Here is a 19,456-nt window from a genome sequence, read left to right as displayed (position 1 = left end):
GGGGTGCTCCACCCTGTCCCGGGAAGGCTGAGGCGTTCAGCCGGCCCTAAGCCTCTCCCCAACCCACACTCAATCCTGAAGTTTGGACCAGGACACAGAGGGCCCAGCGGCCCCTGCACTTACTCTGCCCGCTAGCTGGGCTTGGTCCAGCCGAGTGGCCCAAGGGCTGTAAGGTGGGCAGGAGGTAAACAACCAAGGTGCCCCTGCAGTGTCACAACATCCAATCCCCCTCAGCCTGCCCCCAAAGACATGCTCCGAGGTATTCAGGAAAAGGTCTGTGTAAACAGGCCCAAGAGGGGGCCGACATGCCATAGCGCTAGGACCTGCGGTGTAGCAACAGGATGCCTGGCGTCCTCTATGGTGTCCACCCGGTGGGCATGGCCTACGGCTGTGCTACGTACGGCTGCATAGCTTCAGAGAGCCGCGGGCACTCGCTGTGCTGGGGAACCAAGGCAAGGAGAGGCCCGCCATCCGAAGGTTCTGAGCGCCGCGCAGAAGGCCGCCTGTGCTCTGCTGCGCGCGCGGGGCCAGGGGCTCCGGGGTCCCGGGCCTGGGTCGGCTCCAGCACCCAGAGCCAGGAGGAGGGCGTTGGAGGGCGGGCGCGTAGTCCAGGGTGCTTGGCCCCGCCCCCTCGCCTTCCGGTCTACCTTAAGGGGCACGCTGACATCAGCGCGCCGCCGCCGCCGCGCCGCCCGTGGGGTGGGATTTCCTCCGCTGCGGTTTCCTCCGCCGCGGGTCCTGCGCCGCTTCCAGCCCGCCCCACCCGACCCCGGCCCGCCCCCGCCGGCCCCGCCCGCCCGGCCCCGGGGAGGGATGCGGCGGCGCGGCGCCCAGGATGCCCCGCAGCCCCGGGACGCGCATCAAACCCGCCAAGTACATCCCGGTGGCCACGGCCGCCGCGCTGTTGGTCGGCTCCAGCACCCTGTTCTTCGTGTTCACGTGAGTCCATCGCGTCGACGGGATTGCAGGGGGTTACAGCCTGGCCAGAAGGGGTAGGGACTAGGTACAGAGACTGGGTACAGCCGGGTGGGACTAGGGGCAGCGGCCGGTGGGCTGGGTAGGGCTGGCACCAGGGCTGTGGGCAACGTGAGTCCCCATCCTGAGACTCAGCTGAGGCTGAAGCCGTGAGTGTGCCTATCCTGGGGCACCATGGAGAGGTGAGTCCTGTGTGTGGGGACACTAGTGCCTTGTGGGTACCTAATGAGTGTGCCAGGCAGGCCCTGGGTGTGAGGCACTGGGCCTGGACAGGAGAGTGTGTGCAGTGGCTGCCCAGGGTGTGGCTGCAGCCCTCCCGTTCCCACAGGCTGCTGGAGGAGACATGAGCTGCCCAGAGCCACTAGCCCTCTCTGCAAGTTGCCAGAGGGAGGCTCTTGTGTCCCCTCCTGGCTGTAGTCCAAGTTGTTCCCCGCGTAGGTGTGGCCTGGCCAGTCTGCCACGTGCCTGCCCCACAGCCCCCAGAGACGCTGGCCTGGCAGTTACCCTCCACTCTTCCATGACCTCCTCTGGAAGGCCCAGTGATCACAGCTAGAGGGCCCAGGCCAGGCCACACCCAGGGACACTGGCCATGATGGGCAGTGAGACCCTTGAGGCAGAAAGCAGGCAAGATCTTGGATCCTGCAGCCTTAGCTTCTTCACCTGAGACACAGGCTAGCTCACCATTCAGAGTGGCAGGCTGACTACACAGCTCCATGATCATGGGGGTCCCCCAGGGCTCCTGGCATTAGTCATGCGGGTATGTGATCACCCCCTTCTACAAGTCCCAGGCTAAGATACCATCCAGATGACCAGAGCAAGGATCACTCAAACCTTACTGGGGACCTGAGGCCTCAGGGGTGGCTGAAGCCAGCTGGGCTTCTGGGTCAGCTGCTGAGTGTGAGTGAGCCTGGAGCAGGGTGGGCAGGGGCTGATCTGGCACCCTTTCACATTAATAAGAGCGAGGGTGGCTGCTGAGTGGATGGTGAGTGTGCACTGGGTGCCTGTGGAGGTGGGAGAGCACCCTACCTGGACTTCAGGGCCTGATAGGTGCCACAGGCTGCCAAGAGTGTGTTTAAAAAGGCCTGTGTGGATGGGCTTATTTCTGGCTTTGGTGAGCAGGCATGTTTTTGTCACTCAGATGCTGCTGGCTGTGGGGCAGAGAAGAGAGAGGCAGACAGGCAGCAGGCACAGGAAGAGGGGGAAGGCATCCTGCTGGGTCTTCTGGAGGGGTGGGGCCCAGCACAGTCCTGGCTCTGGGGCCAGAGTGGGGTGCTTGGGGAGTTTTGGCCTCTACTTGCTCGTCTCAGTTTCTTACTCCTTAAATGCAATTCACTGTTTTTCCTCCTGACTTTAAAAGTAATAAAGGTTTTCTATCGAGAATTTGTCAAATGCAGGAAAAAATAACATAAAAAGAAATTGAAATTGACCCCACCCCAGAGGACCCATCCATCTCCTCTCCTCCTGGGCTCACCTGGCTGTGCTATAGCATTTAGGTGAGCTCTTTCCGGTGATTTCAGAGGGCCCTTACTGGGCTATCCTGTGAACTTGACCTGCCCCCAAGCGGTTGACTCTGAGGCTACCGCACCCTGTTGAGTGCCGGATCTTCCTTAATCTGTTCTTACAGCTGGGGGTCTGGGTTCAGGGACCTCAATGCTGGGAGGTGCAGGGTTCCCTTGGGGCGCCACAGACCTTGCCTGCATCCCAGAGCCCTTGTGTGGCCCAGGAGAAGGTGTTGTGTGTGTCCTTGTGGCAGGATAGGGGCCCAGGGTCACTAGCCAGGGTCTAGGTGCAGTGACCATTTAGCCAAGGGAGCCTTGCTTATTCCCCCGCAGTTTGGCCCCAAAGCCACATTCCTTGGGCTGAAGGGACTCTGGTCTGCCCCTGCCCTGGCTGCTGGGTTCCTAGAAGGGGCTGTGTGGGATGGGCCAGGCCCATTCATGCCAGCACAATGTACCGATTCTGGACAAGGAGGGGTCCAGGCAGTCCCTTTCTTGGAACTGTCCTCTTGTCATCCCAGTACTCAAGCTTCTGCCCCGTTTCTGGGCCAGGCCTTCTGCAGACTCAGACCTGTGCTGGGAGGGAGCGGCTCCTCCTGTGCCCTCCTCCCGCCTTCAGGCTCACAGCTTTCTATCTTCTTTGCCTTTGTTTCTTGAACTTCATTGGCCCCCTCTCTGCACTCAGTAAACATGAATTGCCCTCTTGGGGGCAGGTCCGCATAAGAAGCAACTCCTGGTATCATGCAGGGTAGGGAGCCAGGGGCCTAGAGGACCAAGGACCCCTCCCTTGGACCAGCTCATTGAGGGTGCTGGGACCAGCAGGACATTCAGACGTGTTGCCAGGAGACTCTGGGGCGTGGGAAGGATGTCAAGAGGTGGAGGCATCCACCCTCTGAGAATGGGGTGCACACTGCAGGGCAGGTTCCCAGCAGTCCTCCTCCTCTAGGGTTCTTGGGGGTGGTTGTGTTCCCCTGGGACCCAGAAGCCCTTCATACTGGCTCAGCGCCAAGCTGGGTCAGGCACTGGAGGAAAGACGTGGTTCAAGGGTCCCCAGGTTAAGCCTCTGCCTCTGCTCCTCCTTACTCTTTACAAAGCCACTTTGCAGAAGGACAAGGACCCTGTGAACATCAGAGAGCTGGCTGCATGGCAGAATACAACACTTAGGGCTGGGCTGGGCTGGGCTGGGCTGTCTTGTCTTGTCTCTGTCTGGGGCCAGTGGCCTGACTTCTGGGATGTTGGGCTGTTTCTCAGGATAGGCCTGAACCCTCCCCATGCTCAGAGGCTCAATCAGGAAACAAGGCTCAGCCTGGGACAGTGGGAGGCCCAGCCCAGGACAAGGCCAGCCAGTGGTGGGCCCAGGTAGACAGAGATGCTGGCAGGGGCTGCATGGGAAGGTGGGAGAACTTGGTGTGAGCCCCCTCCAAGAACTCACTGCATGTGGCCTGGGGTAAACCCTGGCCCCCTGAGCCTCAGTTTTTCCCTTTGCTCAGAAGTCTATATGGTCAGATGGGTGGGTACACGTGGCCAGAGGCCCTGCCGGGCCCGATCAGGGCAGAGTGGCCGCAGACCCTCTGGTCCTGGGTGCCTCTGTGTGTGAGCACAAATGGTGTTAATGAAGAACCTAATTTAAGTGAAAATGTCTGAGTTAAAATTTTCCATTCCACATTTAGTTGTGGTGCGTGTGCTGCCCTTGCAGAACCCCTCACCCTCTGTGGGTAGTATCTCCCTGTCTGCCCAGGTGAGACTCAAGGCCTTGACACAGGTGGGGCCCAGGTAGTAGCATGTGGCCCTGATGCTTGAGGGGCAGGGGCTGGCCAGGGTGTAGGGCTGGGAGCCTTAGCTGAGCCACCCTGCCCCAGGCCTGCCCTGGCCCAAAACATGGCTGTTGCCAGCAAGCAGTGGCTGCCACTGCATAGTGGGGCAAGCCTGTAGTCCAACATCTCCTGGGTGGAAGCAGAGTATCATTCCTGTGGGCTAAGGGGTCTTCCTGGAGCCTAGGAGGGACTCAAGGTAGACTGAGCAGTGCTGTCTGCCCTGCCTAAAGCTTGCATGTTCTCACTCATCTTCACACTTGCCCTGTCCACAGGGAGCAGAGGGGAGCCCAGAGAGATAGAAGGGTGGTGTGAAGTGGCTGAGTCTGGGATGGACTCAGTGGGAGGAGGGTCATATTTGCATGTCTGTGTTGTGTTCACATTTCCATACAACTGTGTTTGTGCGAGTGTGCTTTTATAGTCATGTGTTTGCGTGTTCATGTAGGTGTACCAGTGTGTGCAAAAGTGTGCATATCTCTACATGCAGATGTTTGTACATGTATGTCTTGCATGTTGGTACAGGTTTGTGTGTGTTCATGGACACATGCCTTCTATGTGTGATTGTGCACATGTGTCTGTGTACATGCTTGTGCAGTGCGCACACATGTATCCACACGTGTGTCTTAGACAGAACTTGTTTGTGTGTCTGTGCATATGCTTATATGGGCTTTTTCATGTTTTCCCCTTTAGTTCACATGTTTCCCCAGGTGGCTGAGTTCCAGGCCTTGGCAACGTTGGCCAGTGAGCCATTCCTCTTAGGCATGACCTGGGTCTGAGTCCCCCTTATGGCATGGCCTGGTGGTGAAGGCCACCTGGGGGAGGGTGGGGGGACAGGAATGCATGTAGTATCTGATCCTGGGTCTGAGTTAAGCCTGGGTGGCTGGAGATGGTGAGCGGAAGGGGCAGTGGCTCAGGTCCTAGTCTGAGGTCCTGCATCCCTCCTGAGCCTGCCCAACACCAGCTAAGACCCTGCCCTCCCCTCCCCAGGTATGCATGGCCCAGGCATGTGGGTAGCTCATGCCCACGCTGGACAGAGGCTGACCCACCACCTCAATCCAAGCACTGCTCCGTCACAGTGCAGATTTCCAAGCACACAGCTGCTGCCTCCCCAGCCCCAGGCATCTCACCCATGTTCAGTTCACGTAGCCTGGGGGTTCATCAAGGCTCAGAGGGGACAAAGCAGTACAGGCTGCCCAGGCCAGCAGGAGTTCTGGTCAGTGTGGGGGTGGGGGCTGCCTGTGGAGTTCAGTCCCTGCCAGCCTATGTAATGGTTCAACTCCTAGCTCAGATGCAGACTCACCCCAAGACCTTGGGTGTGTGTCAAACCTTCTATCTGCTCTTTGTCTGTAAGATGGGGAGGGCAAAAGGGCCCCCCAACACTGTGTAGGGCAGGTGAGTAGCTGGCCCTGCTTATTCACCAGCGAAACCTGGACAGAATGGTGGGTGGGGCCCACACTCTCGTCTCCCCCTGTGTGTCCTCCTATCTTCAGTGCCCACCTGCTTGTTGCACCCCATGTCTGTGCATCTACCTGTCCTTAGCCGGCCCCAGTGCACCCTAGGTCTCCTCGGCCTCTTCCTTTCCCAGAACAGGGTGCCTCCACCGGCCCTTGAACTGTGCAGGTGCATTAGGGCCTGAGTTCGCTTTAATGCTCTCCTGTCACTGTCTTAAAATTCTTCATATTGTTTAAATAAGTGGTCTGCATTTTGCACAGATTATGTGGCCAGCCCTTCTCATAAGACACCATGGGGAGCTGGTTTGTACTGCTTGAGAGGGGTCTGAGGTGCCCTACCTCTCCCCGGGTCCTGGGTGTGCCTGGAAAGCCTGTCCCCACTAGCATTTGGGCCTGTGCCTCCACCCCTGCCTTGTTGGGCAAACCATGACTCAGGGGCCTACTGTCACCTTGCTGAATGGGATTGAATTAGGGGCCACAGACACATATTAAGCACTGTCGGTATGCCAGGCTTCAGCACACAGGGATGGGGAGCATGGAAGGCACCCACTGGTGGATATTCCAGGCCATCTGGGAAAGGGGTGGCAGAGGAAGACCCTTCTAACAGAGGGAACCCTGTCCTCAGGCCATGAATTCACCTCCAAGGCGGGTCCTGGAGAAGAGGAAGGGGTAACTCGGGCTCTGGGCACCAAGCGTGCTGCCGTGGGAAGGGAATCTTTAAATAGCCTCTTGCTTTCCACTAAAAATAGCAAAGTTCTGCTGCCATGGAGGTGGTTGCTGGGGTGGCAGGGATGGCTCCCGGCCAAGGCAGGCGTGGGTGCGCCAGTGTAGCTAGCCTGTGCTGGGTGACGGGCAGGACCTGGGGTACTGCTTACCCTGCTGGTGTCCATAATGTCCTGCCTCATGGTCAGGGCTGCTGTGGGAGATCCCCACCTGCCCCCCCAACTCCACGGTGTACCTCAGTACTGGGAAGGGAGCAAACACCCTGAATGCCCCTGCTTGTCACAGACATGTGCGAGTTGGGGAGCCTGAGGTTAGAGGTGCTTTGTGGGAGCCAAGCAGATGGACTCAGGGACCTGTCACAGGGTCAGGGCAGGGGACTGTAGGCCCTGTGCTAGTGGGTCTTTACAGAGGGGGCTCTCTTCAGATCCCTGGAGGGCTGAGGATGAAACTCTCTGTGGCGGAGCACCCAGGGAGGTCTGTGTGACTCTTACCGGGTGCCAGGAGTCTGGAAAGCCTTCCTGGGAAAGAGGTGTGCAGCCAAGTGCTGAGGAGTAGTGAGAGATGGCGAAGGGGTGGGGGCGTCATGCTTTTCTAGAGTCTCCAACTGTTCTGCACTGCCATGTGGAGAGCAAGGTGACCAACTAAAAAGAGGGGGCCGCCTGCCTAGGTGGGGATGTGCTCAGTGGCCAGGAGGAGGGGTGCCGCCCACTCTGCATTTACTTACTGAGAATTGAGGCTCCTCACAACCCAGAATTTCCATGTTTAGGGGGCCCCACTGGGTTGAGGATAGGTCTGGGTGAGGACTGGGAGTGGCCCAAGCTGCCTGGTGGGTCACTGGCCTCTGTCTATCATGGCATGTGTTAGAATGGGCTCATTTTCCTCCTGGGCTCCTGCCTCCATTCTGTCCCCCCAACATAGGTAAGCCCAGGGAAGATGCCGGGTGGGGTGGGAGGACATGAGTGGGCTCTGGCCACCCCTCCTCAATGGTGCCATCCCAGGCCTGTGGGCCTCTCTGAGCCTCAGTTTGCTCAACTGTGAGTTGAATTCCCAGCTGCCACCTGGGGGCTTGCTGGGGTCAGAGTTGGCACATGGTGTCCGAGCACTGTGAACTAAGCGCACAGTGCTTAGTTCACAAAGCACTGTGGCTGAGCAAAGGAGCAGCAGGCTGATGGGCAGGGGGTCTCCCAGAGGGCCCATGGCAGCAGTGGCCTTGCTAACTGCCATGCTGAGTACTGATGGTGGCCTTGAAGCCCTGCACATGCATGAACATGCCTAATTCCTCTGCTCCCGAGTCCCCTTCCTCACCTACCCACCGCACCATCAAACCCAGCTGTGCTCTGCTATCCAACACAGGTGCCCATGGTTGACTCGAGCTGTGTCCCCAGCTGTTCCCGTATACAATGGCATCATCTTCCTCTTTGTGCTGGCCAACTTCAGCATGGCTACCTTCATGGACCCTGGCATCTTCCCCCGAGGTAGGGCCCTGTACTGGGGCAGATCATCTGCTCACTTTTGCTAGAGTGTGAGTGGCTAACACGGGAGAGTCTTGGGTGGTGGGGTCCTGGTGGGTGGGCTGGCAGAGATCAGTTAGGAGTTTTTCTGCCCGCAAAGTCACTTTCCTTCTGCCCTCCTTGGTCCTGGCCCACAGCGGATGAGGACGAGGATAAGGAGGATGATTTCCGGGCCCCGCTGTACAAGAATGTGGATGTGCGGGGCATCCAGGTCCGTATGAAGTGGTGTGCCACCTGCCACTTCTACCGCCCGCCGCGCTGCTCCCACTGCAGTGTCTGTGACAACTGTGTAGAGGTGACTGCCCCACCACCCCATCCACCCCACTTCCCCTTGTGTCCCTGCCCCACCCTGCCTGCCGTGTGCCCTGATGCGTTGCTCCTGCCCAGGACTTTGACCACCACTGCCCCTGGGTCAACAACTGCATCGGACGCCGCAACTACCGCTACTTCTTCCTGTTCCTGCTGTCGCTCAGTGCGCACATGGTGGGCGTCGTCGCCTTCGGCCTGGTCTACGTGCTGAACCATGCTGAGGGACTGGGAGCTGCCCACACCACCATCACGTATCCTTGGCCAGACCACAGAGGCCTAGTGGGCTGGGGCACATTTCACAGGGGAAACCAAGGTTCAGAGGGGCAGGTCAGCTACCTGGGAATCCCCACAGGGTGGGTTGCTCTCCCTGGGTGGGTAATTTGTCCACAGGCACCTGTTCCATGTCTTCACCCACAGCCATTGGCCTTAACGGGCCAGCATGGCTGTCATGTGTGTGGCTGGCCTCTTCTTCATCCCTGTCATCGGCCTTACCGGTTTCCACGTGGTGCTGGTCACTCGGGGGCGCACTACCAATGAACAGGTGCAGACCCTGGGTAGGGCCACACAGTGATGAGGATGAGGTGTCCTTGGTTCTGAGAGGGCCAAGGCTTCCCAGGGCCCTGTGTGTGTGTGTTGGGGGGGGGAGGCGGGGTGTCAGAGCAGGGCTACAGGGACCCTCGGCCAAGGTAGCCTGTGAAACTGTGGTGGGGGAGGCTCTGGTTCTGGATATCCCAGTGGGGCTTGGGGTGTGGGGCTGTGCCACTACAGCCACCAGTGACTCAAGGCTCAGACATTCCACAGCTCCCTGCAGGGACAGGCTGGGGTGACCTGGGTGGGGGTACCCCTGGGCTGACCTTACCTAACCCATCTGGAATGCCAGCTGTCTCTGCCTGTCCCTCTGCCCACCTTGGCCTAGACCCTGGGTGGTCAGGCTGGCTGAAGGGTCTTGTGTCCACAGGTGACAGGGAAGTTCCGTGGGGGCGTGAACCCCTTCACTCGAGGCTGCTATGGGAATGTGGAGCATGTGCTGTGTAGCCCCCTGGCTCCTCGGTGAGGCCTGGGTGGGTTGTTGAGGGGGCCTCTGCTGGGTTCTGGGTGGGCAGCTGTGGACCCTAACCCTGGTCCACTTCTGCCCTTGGCAGGTGGGGCTGGCCCTGCCCTTGAAGTCTGTGTTCAGGCTGGGTTGCCCTGGCCACTGACCTCTCTGACTCTGATGCAGGTATGTAGTGGAGCCACCTCGGCTGCCACTTGCTGCTCGCCTGAAGCCGCCCTTCCTTCGACCTGAGCTCCTGGAGAGAGCTGCACCACTCAAGGTCAAGCTTAGTGACAACGGACTAAAGGCCAGCCTGGGCCGTAGCAAGGTGGGGGCCCCGGGGTGGGTAGGGGATGGGGTGTCAGACCCTTGGAGGTGGGAAACAGCTAGGTTGGAGGGGCGTAGAGAACTGGAAGGGGGGATTGGGTGGATTCTGAGGAAGGGTCTAGGTCCCAGGGCCCTAGGAAGGAGTCTCCAGTTAAGCCTTGCCCCTGGCCTGCACCCTATCCACCACTGACCATGCCCCATCCCAGTCCAAGGGCAACCTGGACCAGCTGGATGAGAAGCCACTGGACCTGGGGCCACCGCTGCCCCCCAAGGTGGAGGCTGGCACGTTCAGCAGTGACCGGCAGACCCCACGCCCGGGCAGTGCTGGTGAGGTGGGGCCAGCCAAATGGGGGAGGGACATGGGCTGACCCCAGCCTGACCATGGTCCATCTCCCTCAGAGAGCGCCTTGTCAGCACAGAGGACCAGCCCCCCAACACCCGCCATGTATAAGTTCCGGCCCACCTTTACCACGGGTCCCAAGGCGCCCTTCTGTGGGCCAGGCGAGAAGGTGAGGAAGCCTGGCCCCGCCCCAGAGACCCCACCCCCAGAGGCCTCACTGGGTTATAGAGGGTGCCAGCAGGACCCCACCCTGCAGGGACCCCAGCTGAGGGTGGTGGAGGGGAGCAGGGCCGCGTGCCCAGGGAGAGGCTGGCACAGGCAATTCAGGCCTCTTCTCCCTTGGTCAGCACTGCCCGCTGGCCCAGTAGGCGGCTGCCCCCAGGAGTAGTATGTGCCAGGATGCCTGGAATTCCACCATTAGTCACTCCATAAGGCCCATGGGAAGGCTTTAAAAGAATCCGAGATTGTTTGAGAAAGCGCATTTATTTTCCTGAGTTGTATAAGCACTCTACGCTCACTGTGAAACAATCAGAAGCCCTGGACGGCCTCATGAATTCCCAGGGATTCCCCATGTGTGCCCAGGCTGCCAACCCTCCTTCATGGCCACCCAAGAGGCAGTCCTGTGGCTGGACCAGCACACCTAGACCAGCCCCAACTCCCACCCCAGAAAGCCCCTCCCGTCAGAACCAATGCCATGCCTGACCCTGCTTGGGGCCCACTGGTCTGGGCAGTGAATCTGAGCCTCTCTGGCCAGTGTCCAGTGGCCCTTAGAGGTAGGAGGACAAGGCTTTGGGTACCTTGGCCCAGTCACCTCCTTCCTGGGATTTTCCTGGATCCCATGGAGGATCTGGGGTTTGTCAAGTGCCCTGAGGCCACGTTTCCCCAGCCATGCTCCCTCTGGGTTTTGAGGCTCTTGTCTCCAGCCCAAGCCTGTACGCCTCAAATCATGGAGACTCAAAGAGGCCCCTCTTCCCTATCATGGTGACTGTCCCCTAGGCTGGATGGGCTCCATGGATACTGCTCCGGGTGTCTGCAGCAGCCGGCTATGGCCTTGTAGCACCCTGACCCACAGGGGTGGGGTACCTGGGAGAGGGCCTGGTCACTGTGTGGTTATTATGTCTCCTCAAGGTTCAGCTCCCAAGGCTGCCCCTCTGCCCTGCCCCCCACCGGGAGTATGAGCTAGAGCATACCCTTCCTGAGGAGACACTGTTCGGGTGCCACTGCTCTGTTCTACCCTGCCCCCACTTCCTTTTGTGGTGGACAAGGAACAGGTGGTGTGGTCAGGGTATAGAGAGCTTCTGGGGACAGCTTGTTGGTTACACCTGCCACTACCTTGATGGCACCCGGACTGTGGCCTCCATGTGGGCACAGAGCACCTGGTGGCTGGGTAGGGCGTGGTGGGAGGGCAGTGGCAGACGTGTACCCTCTCCCCACAGGTTCCGGGCCCTGACTCCCTGACGCTGGGGGAGGACAGCATCCACAGCTTGGACTTCACGTCTGAGCCCAGCCTGGACCTCCCTGACTATACACCCAGTGGCCTGCACACAGCCTGCCCTCCGTCCCCACCCCTCAGCGCCTCCGACACCTTCTCAGGGGCCTTGCGCTCCCTGAGCCTCAAGGCTGCAAGCCGGCGGGGTGGGGACCACATGGCCCTGCAGCCCCTGCACTCTGAAGGTGGGCCCCCAACACCCCATCGGGGCATCTTTGCCCCCCATGCATTGCCCAACCGCAATGGCAGCCTGTCCTATGACAGCCTGCTTACCCCTGGCTTGCCCGGCGGCCACGCGTGCCCAGCCCATCCCTCGGCCAGCGTGGCCAGCTATCGCTCACCGTACCTGCACCCTGGGGCGGTGGGTGACCCACCACGGCCTCCGCCCCGGAGCTTCAGCCCTGTGCTGGGCCCCCGGCCCAGGGAGCCCTCACCCGTGCGCTATGACAACCTGTCCAGGACCATCATGGCCTCCATCCAGGAGCGCAAGGATAGGGAGGAGCGTGAGCGGCTGCTGCGCTCTCAGGCCGACTCGCTCTTTGGCGACTCAGGCGTCTATGACGCACCAAGCTCCTACAGCCTGCAGCAGGCCACCGTGCTATCCGAGGGCCCCCGTGGCCCTGTGCTACGCTACGGCTCCAGAGATGACCTGGTGGCCGGGCCTGGCTTCGGAGGCGCCCGCAACCCTGCGCTGCAGACATCTCTGTCCTCGCTGTCGAGTGTTGTTAGCCGGGTGCCTCGGACCTCCTCCTCCTCCCTCCAGGCAGACCTGGCCAACAACAACGCCCCAGGGCCCCGGCCAGGCAGTGGCTCGCACAGGTCTCCCCTGCGCCAGGGCCCACCCTCCCCCCCCAGCACGCCCCGCTCGCCCTCCTACATGGGCCCCAAGGCCATCGCCTTCATCCACACGGACCTCCCGGAACCACCGCCCTCACTGGCTTTGCAGAGGTGGGTGCTGGGGGTGCTTCGGGCTTCCCTGAGCAAGGCAGGCATCCAGCCGCCTGTTGGCCTCTTGGCTGAGCACGCGTGGGTTGTCCAGGAGGCCTATGGCCACCTGTGGGGTGGGCCTCCCCTGACTTGGAGCCTCCTGTCACTTGAAGGGTTGCCGAGCTCCAAGGATGCTGTGGCACATCTCAGGGCATGGGAGGATTTGCATATTGAGCCAAGTGCTCCACATTTTCTCCCAGCCAGCACAGACCCATGAGTGGGGGATCCCAAGGCTTCTTCCTCAGGAGATGGTACCACTGTCCCTGCCCAGGAGGCTGAGTCCAGAGGACATCACTCCACAGCACAGTGTGCTGCCCTGGTTGGGGCACACAGCCCCTGGAAGCAGGGATTTCCCTGCTCAGAGATGAGGAAACCAGGGCTGGAGGGGCAGGCTGGTCCCAGGCCCTAAGTGGGTGGATAACTGAGGATGCCATGCTGACTTACCTGGCAGGTGAGGTCCAAGTACAAGAACTGAGCACCTGCTAAATGCAGGTCTTGTGCTGGGCTCAGGAGCATCGTCAGGGCGTCACTCCAGCTACCTTGAGTGAAGGGCTCCATCAGGAGGTTGCTGCTGTGGGCAGCAGAGGCCCAGCAGATGGCAGCTACACAGAGAGGCAGGGAGGCAGCTGAGGGAGGGAGGGGCTCCTGCACTCTTGACTGTTTGGGCAGCTAGGTCATTGCTGGGCAGGCCGTGGGACAGGACGATGGTCCCTGTTTTTCATAAGAAGGAATAGGGAAGGGGCTACAGTCACCACTGGGGTCTCCAGCCTAGGGCACCAAGATGGACAGGGCTGGGGGTTCTTCTGGCTGGTGTCCACCTGGCCTCCCTGTGCTTGTGGAATGTGCTAGTGGGAGGGACCAAGGGACCTGGGGAGTTATGACAGCCATTCTGACGTCTGCCTGTCTGTCCTGTGACAGCACAGCCCTCCCCCTGCAGGCTGTGTACCAGCACCCATTTTCTGGGTGGGACCTTTTGAGCTCAAAGGAAGGGGCCATCCAGGGCTCCGTCTGTATCATCTGTCCTGTTACCTCCACTGGCCTCTGTCCTGCCATGGTCCCGTGTTCACCGTATGTGTGCATGTATGTGCTTGTTTTGATGCAGGGACCACCCTCAGCTGAAGACCCCCCCAAGTAAGCTTAACGGGCAGTCCCTGGGCCTGGCCCGCCTAGGGCCTGCCGCTGGCCCCCCAGGGCCCTCCACGAGCCCTGCCCGGCACACACTCGTTAAGAAGGTGTCCGGTGTGGGTGGGACCACGTACGAGATCTCGGTGTGAGGACTGACTGCCACCCATCCGCCATGGCACCACAGGGACCAGGACCCCCCAGCGGCTGCCCCCCTTCCCAACTACTCTGCCACAGCAGAGGAGGCCCAGGCCTGGTGTGGACGCATCAGAAGGAGAGAGAACCACGCCTCCACAAGTCAGTCTCTCATCCTCCGCCTGTCCATCCACTTATCTGATCACCAGGGCGCAGCCGGGCCAAGGGCCGCTGGCTGCAGGATGTGTCAGTGCCCCAGCTTCCACGGGTCGAGGCCTTGAGGGGGCACCCGAGGTGGTCACCAGGCCAGCCTCCACCCACTCCCCTTACAGATGGGTCACTGTGGCCCAGAGATGGACAGAGAGGCCTGGGCCCCTGGCTGTCTTCTGGACCGAGGGCCTGCTGCCTGGCTGCTCCTAACCCGCTGCCTTTCAGGGACCTGCTGGAAGCTTTTGGCTTGGCGAGGCTGATTCTTCTGCAGGGAGTCCAGCCCTGGCCCACAGGCACCCAGCACTGGGGCTGCTCTGGGTTATGACAGACAGGTGGACAGACAGACAGACAGACAGACCGCCAGCTGTGGGTGGGGTCCTGGCTCCATGTGTCCCGTCCGGCCCAGCTGGTGGGCATGTCCCTGTGTCTGCGCTGAGCTGCCATGCCATGTCCCATGTGTTAAAGCTCGGGCCCCCGCTGCCCCCACTGCCGGGAAACTCGCTGTCATTGAAGCCTTAACCTCTGCTTTATGCTCTTGTGGGAGGTGATGGGGGCAGGTGGGACAGGCACAGGCCGGACGCTGCCACAGGGGCCTCTGAGACCCGGAGTCCCTTCCCTGCCAAACGAGATTCCCCACCCCAAGGCATGCAGAGTCGGGCCTGCCAGAGCCTTGGCACCTGCATGGGAAGCACAGGGGGAGGGGTCCAAGTTCTGCCTGGCGCCAGGGACCCGAGAGTAAGCACACAGCAGCGTCCGCTTGCGTTGTGTCTGTTTTATGTTTTTATATCTACATCTATATATCTATAATTTTATTAAAAAAAGAAAAAGAATCATTTTTATCCTTTCCTTGAGCAAGGCCATGGCTGTTGCTGCAACTCAGGGGCTCTCGGGTGGGGTCAGAGCCGGTCAGGCTCGGGAGAGGTGGTGGCCAGTGGCACGAGGTCGGATGTTCCATGCAGGCAATTCCACTGACTTAGGCCGAGTTGGGGGCCTGGGAGGCAGGGGCTGGCCCACGGGTCTTTAGCTGATGATCATGCAGCTCCCTTGGGTCTGCGTCATCCCTGGCAGTAGCAGGGCGTTTGGAGAAAGGCTGGGGCTGCAGGGGCCCCCAGGAACCCAAGGACTTAGGGACCATGGAGTAGGGGGTACATTATGGGGCCACCCGCTGGCTGCGGGCCCCGTGGGGGCTGTTGCGATGTCCTGCAGCTTTACTTACTGAACCAGCCCCCTCTTCTGCCTGTTAAAAGTCGGGGGTGGAAGCATCAGGAATGCACACATTTTTTGGGCTGAGACAGCTGGATAGAGATTGGAGGACTGGGACGGGCTGGCTCCAGGGCCTTGGACCCCGCACTGGGCAGCTGCACCCCATGCTGACCTCCACCTTTCTGCTTCTCTCTCATGGGACGCTGCGGCCCGCAGGGGGCGGATCGGCACTTGCAGCCGTGGATGGGGGTGGCGTGGCCCACCCAGGGTGCCCCCCGGCCTGCACCTGTGCCACCTTGGCCTCCCTGAGGACCACCCTCCGTTGAGGGTCCCCTGGAGCTCAGCTGCTGGGGTGCCCCCCCGAGGGGCTGTGTGCCGCCTACACTTAGCGGCCTCCAGCCTTTTCCCCAGACTCTCGGGGCCTGAGCGGGACACCAAGTAGCATCTGTGGGGCCCGGGACAACCCAACCCAGGAAGACAGTCCAGGAGGCCAGGCTGCTATGAACCCTGGGGTGTGGGCTGGAGGACCCCTCTCTACCAGCCATACTTGCACTGACTCCCAGCCCACCGGGGCCTGTGATCCTGTGTCCACCCACCTCAGGAAGTCCCCATCTGCTGCAGGGAGTCCAATACCCCAAGCAGGGGCCCCAGAGCTGCTAAGACCAGCATGGCTTCCCAGGGTGTCACGCCATCACCCAACCTTCCTGCCTGACCAAGCACTTTAGATGCCACTTTCTCCCCAGGGAATCCAGGCCTCTGCGGTTGGGCTGGGATGGGAGACTCAGGTTGCCCCTGCAGGTCACTGCACTCCCCCGCTCCCCAAACCCAGCATATGAACAGATAGATGCCTTAACCTCTTGGAGCCACCAGCCCATTGAGCTGTCCAGGCCCCGCCAGGGTGGGGAGAGACCTGGCCGCCCAGAGTGGTTCGCCGGCTCTGCCCGGGCCTTGCCCAGGCAGTCTTCACTCCTTCACTCTGAGATGTCCGCTTGGGGAGCTCTAGGCCCTGCCGCCCACAGCCCTGCATTCTCCAGCCAGTTGGGCCTGGCCACCCCCAGCAGCTCTCTTTCTCCCATTTGGGGGCGAACAAGCCACAAAGCTATTCTCTATGTTCTAAAAGATATTCCTTGCCCCAATTTAATATCCTAAATAAAAGTTTTGGTGTTTACCTCCATGGCTCTGTACACCAACATGGTCCCCTCTCCTCCGAGCCTTGGGACAATGCTGGGAGGCTGGACTGGACAGGGACTCGGGATGGGGAGGGATGTGCGTGGGGCGTGAGGGTGGGGAAGGGTGGGAATGGTGGCCAGGTGGGTGTGGGGAGGGTAAGGTGGTCTGCCAGATGGAGACAGTGTGTTATGTGAGGGGTATGAGGCCAGAGGGTCAGCAGATTTGGGATGAGAACATGACCCCTGACGAGGGAAGAAGCCTGAGGATCCCGGGTTCTCACTGTCAGTGGGTACTATCCCATGACACCTGCTCAGAGCCCTCCTGCTTAGCTGGGACAGGCTGGGGGCTTTTTGTGGAGGGGCTGCCATCCAGTGGGCTGACGGGGCATGAGGGCCAAGGTGGGGTTGCCATCCCAAAGGACCCTCCCCCACCCCCACTGCGAGATCAGCCTTAGGATGCAGCAAAGACTTCTGCCCCATTTCCATGGAAACAAGCTCACACACTGTGTGTGTCACCACTATATGTCCAGCCGCAGGCCCAGCCCTCAGGATAGACCCCGCCTCCACCCTTCTCCGTGGCTCCTGGCAGGAAAGGTGCTCGGCAGTGCCGTGGATAGGGGCAGGCGCGGCCGCTGGGCACCTGGGGCCACGTTGGCCGCCTGGCTTCCTCCTCGCTGGGGCCGCTGGGCCTCCGGCCTAGAAGGGCAGGAAGTCGTCCACCTCGAGGCGCAGGAACGGGCCCAGCAGGGCCCGGAGCTTCCAGACAGCGGCGCGGCTCAGCAGGGGCGGCACCAGCCCCTCGAAGGGTGCAGGGTCCACCACGTACACGTATGCGGCGGTGCAGGCCAGCAGGGCGCCCAGCAGCAGCCTCAGGGCCAGCAGCCTGCGGGCGGTGGTGGTCAGGGGGCGGGGGTGCCCTCGGGACGGTCCCGGGGGACTGGGCTCTGCCCGCATGCTCACGCAGCCACCTACCAGAGCTGGCTTTTGAGACCCTCGGAACATTCCAGCTGTGGCCTTGCCTTCTGTGGGGGAGGGATGGGTCAGAGCCTGCCCCGGGCAGGTATCCTGGCTCTGCACGTTCCAGCTCCCCCTGCCTAGGACTGGTCACCTGGCTCCTGGTGGGGCTCCCGCCCTGGGGCCTCCTTCACTAAAGTCTGCGTCTTCCCTCCCCACGTAGGGCCTGGGAGACTGGGAGAGGGGTAGAGGCTTACCGCTTCGCATGCTGTCTGCTGCTCCTTCCTGGCCTGGGTGCGGCACTGGGCGCGATCCCTGGGGGGAGGGTGACACAGTCAGGGCCACAGGAAGGAGGTGACCAGCTCCCTGCCCCAGCCCAGCACCACTTCTGGTCTGGTGCCATGGAACTGGGGCGGGATTAGGGATTGGTATGCCCCATTTTGACCAGGACATCTGCCCCATCCCAGCTCAGCCAGCCAGACCCCCAAACCTGACCCCGAACATCACCCCAGAATCTCCAGCTGAATGTCTTCCATCTGGTCTAGCACTCCCCGTATGTCCTTCTTGAGGTTCTGGGAGGCAAAGGAGGTAAAGGGTCCTCCACCCCGACTGCCCTGCTCCCCACTCCCTAACTCCACCGAGTTCCTGCCTCCCCCTTTTCAATATTGCCCTTCTAGGACCTACCAGGAGCCCAGTGGCCTGGTTGTTCAGGGCCATGTGCACCTCGGCCACACCGTCCCACACCTGATGGGGGGAAGGCTGGGTCATGCCTAGGAAATGTGTCCCGCCACAAGGGTGCCCTAGAGGCTCCCCCACCCCGGGCAGATGGGCACCTACCTCGGTAATGGCCATCTTCTTCCTCTCGAAGGACAATCGGATCTGCTGCAGCTCGTTCTGGGAGAGGGGCAGAGTGTGGGCATGGGCAGGGCCAGGGGCTGGTCACCTCCTCCCTCCTCCATCCACCTGGGACTGCTACACGAAGGACCCCTGCCCCCCAAGCCCCGGCCTGGCTCTCAGTGCCCACCTGGGACTGCTGCACGAAGGACTCTTCCCCCTGGCACACCTCCTGCCGTAGAAGCTGCAAAGGTGCCCTGTCCTCCAGTGGCCGGGTACCGACCTGCTCAGGGGACTGCAGAAGGGCCCCTGGGTCAGTCCCAAGGTGATGGGCAGCATCGTTGGTCCTGGACTACTTGGGAGGGGGGCGTGGGGGGTGTGGTGCGTGAAGTCGCAGGGTCATTCCTGACAGCCGCCTGAGGTCTTGCTGGGGCCGGGCTGCAGCCTTGCACTTACCCAGGCCAGGGCTGTGCAGCTTGAGTGTTCCTGGCACAGGGGCAGGAACTGCTGCCCTGGCCCCAGAAGGGCCCCCAGCTGCTCCCGCAGGTCCTGGTTCTGCCTTTTCTGGGGGTGGGGGTGGGGCAGAGAGAAAGGACCGCCTGTCACAGCTGCTTCTTGGGCAAGATACTGAGGCAGCCAGGGCTGGGGCAGGGGCTTCAGGGCAGAGGAAAAGGCGGGTGGGGCTTGGGAGGTCCAGGAACAGCTGCGAGCCCATTCTACAGACTGGCGGAGAGCCTGGGCGCAGGTCCGGCAGTAGGCGCCTAACTTACCAGATTCTGGTTCTCCTGCTCTAGTTGGAGAAAGGACTGTTCTGCAGGCCCCAGGGGTACGCTCTGGAGCTGGGAGGGGGCTGCCCTGAGTGAGGTCGGGGTTCCTGCTCCTGGTGGGCACGGGCAGGGTCTGGGCCCTGAGCCGGAGGCTCCCCGCTGCCTGGGTGCCCCCTGCTCTCTTCCTGAGTGCAGGGACCAGCCCCACCCCGGGCCTGCCTCCATCTGCCCTTGTCTCACCCCTACTGGGTCTCTCTGTCTCTGTCGCTGCATTTCTCCCTCTTCGTTTGCAATAAAGCTCCCGGGTACCTCAGTTCCTACCCTGGGCCCCCCACCCCCTGCCCCCGAGGCTGGAAAAGCCCTGGTTGACTCCACTGAGTGCGTGGAGCTGAGAGGCACCAGGCAGGGCCACCTTACGAACCCCTGGCATGGTGGGTCTAGGCACCCTCCGTGGCCACCTGAAGTTGAGGGTTGGGGGCACGGGGGGTGGGAGTGGCCACAAGTTCCCAGGGTTTTTGGCCCCTCCATACCTCCCTGTAACCCCTTCCTAACCCCAGGTCCAGGCTCTGGTCTGGCCTGACCTGCCGCCCTCTTACTGAAGGCCCTTCGG

General features: G+C 61.1%; 2 protein-coding genes across 8 annotated transcripts; one reads left to right on the top strand and one right to left on the bottom strand.

The window, feature by feature from the left end:
• The first annotated feature begins 641 nt into the window (after nt 1-641).
• On the top strand, nt 642-15,830 carry ZDHHC8 (zinc finger DHHC-type containing 8). Of its 7 annotated transcripts, none has more exons than XM_023534707.1 (11): nt 642-939; nt 7,810-7,931; nt 8,105-8,262; nt 8,355-8,527; nt 8,715-8,817; nt 9,235-9,326; nt 9,496-9,637; nt 9,843-9,963; nt 10,036-10,145; nt 11,413-12,413; nt 15,339-15,830. In XM_023534707.1, the coding sequence occupies exons 1-11, from the start codon at nt 836-838 to the stop codon at nt 15,562-15,564; spliced, it is 2,352 nt and encodes a 783-aa protein (XP_023390475.1). In that variant the 5' UTR covers nt 642-835; the 3' UTR covers nt 15,565-15,830. The 7 variants fall into 7 exon arrangements, with proteins under 7 accessions (XP_023390475.1, XP_023390473.1, XP_011365463.1 ...); XM_011367161.2 differs by lacking the exon at nt 15,339-15,830 and adding an exon at nt 13,555-14,749 and having other exon boundaries at nt 644-939; nt 8,105-8,178; XM_011367162.2 differs by lacking the exon at nt 15,339-15,830 and adding an exon at nt 12,653-14,749 and having other exon boundaries at nt 645-939.
• A 1,157-nt stretch (nt 15,831-16,987) lies between these two features.
• Nucleotides 16,988-18,097, bottom strand: CCDC188 (coiled-coil domain containing 188). Its single transcript, XM_011367159.1, has 6 exons — nt 18,083-18,097; nt 17,930-17,989; nt 17,753-17,817; nt 17,503-17,560; nt 17,264-17,313; nt 16,988-17,174 (listed from the first exon to the last, which is right to left on the bottom strand). The coding sequence occupies exons 1-6, from the start codon at nt 18,095-18,097 to the stop codon at nt 16,988-16,990; spliced, it is 435 nt and encodes a 144-aa protein (XP_011365461.1).
• Between the last annotated feature and the right edge of the window lie 1,359 nt (nt 18,098-19,456).

Source organism: Pteropus vampyrus, unplaced genomic scaffold, assembly GCF_000151845.1.
Source record: "Pteropus vampyrus isolate Shadow unplaced genomic scaffold, Pvam_2.0 Scaffold130, whole genome shotgun sequence".
Classification (NCBI taxonomy): Eukaryota; Metazoa; Chordata; class Mammalia; order Chiroptera; family Pteropodidae; genus Pteropus; species Pteropus vampyrus.
The sequence above is the reverse complement of the archived record's forward strand: the minus strand, read 5'-3'. Positions and strand labels throughout refer to the sequence as shown.

Bases quoted from the DNA above. Each gene is read 5' to 3' on its own strand.
- ZDHHC8 (XM_023534707.1), top strand. From the start codon at position 836: ATGCCCCGCAGCCCCGGGACGCGCATCAAACCCGCCAAGTACATCCCG. The intron at 7,932-8,104 runs GTAGGGCCCTGT...CCTGGCCCACAG, and splicing joins CCCTGGCATCTTCCCCCGAG to CGGATGAGGACGAGGATAAG. The intron at 8,528-8,714 runs GTATCCTTGGCC...TTAACGGGCCAG, and splicing joins GCTGCCCACACCACCATCAC to CATGGCTGTCATGTGTGTGG.
- CCDC188 (XM_011367159.1), bottom strand. The intron at 17,561-17,752 runs GTGATGTTCGGG...CCCTCCCCCCAG, and splicing joins ATTCAGCTGGAGATTCTGGG to GGATCGCGCCCAGTGCCGCA. The intron at 17,175-17,263 runs GTAGGTGGCTGC...CACCGCCCGCAG, and splicing joins GGTCTCAAAAGCCAGCTCTG to GCTGCTGGCCCTGAGGCTGC.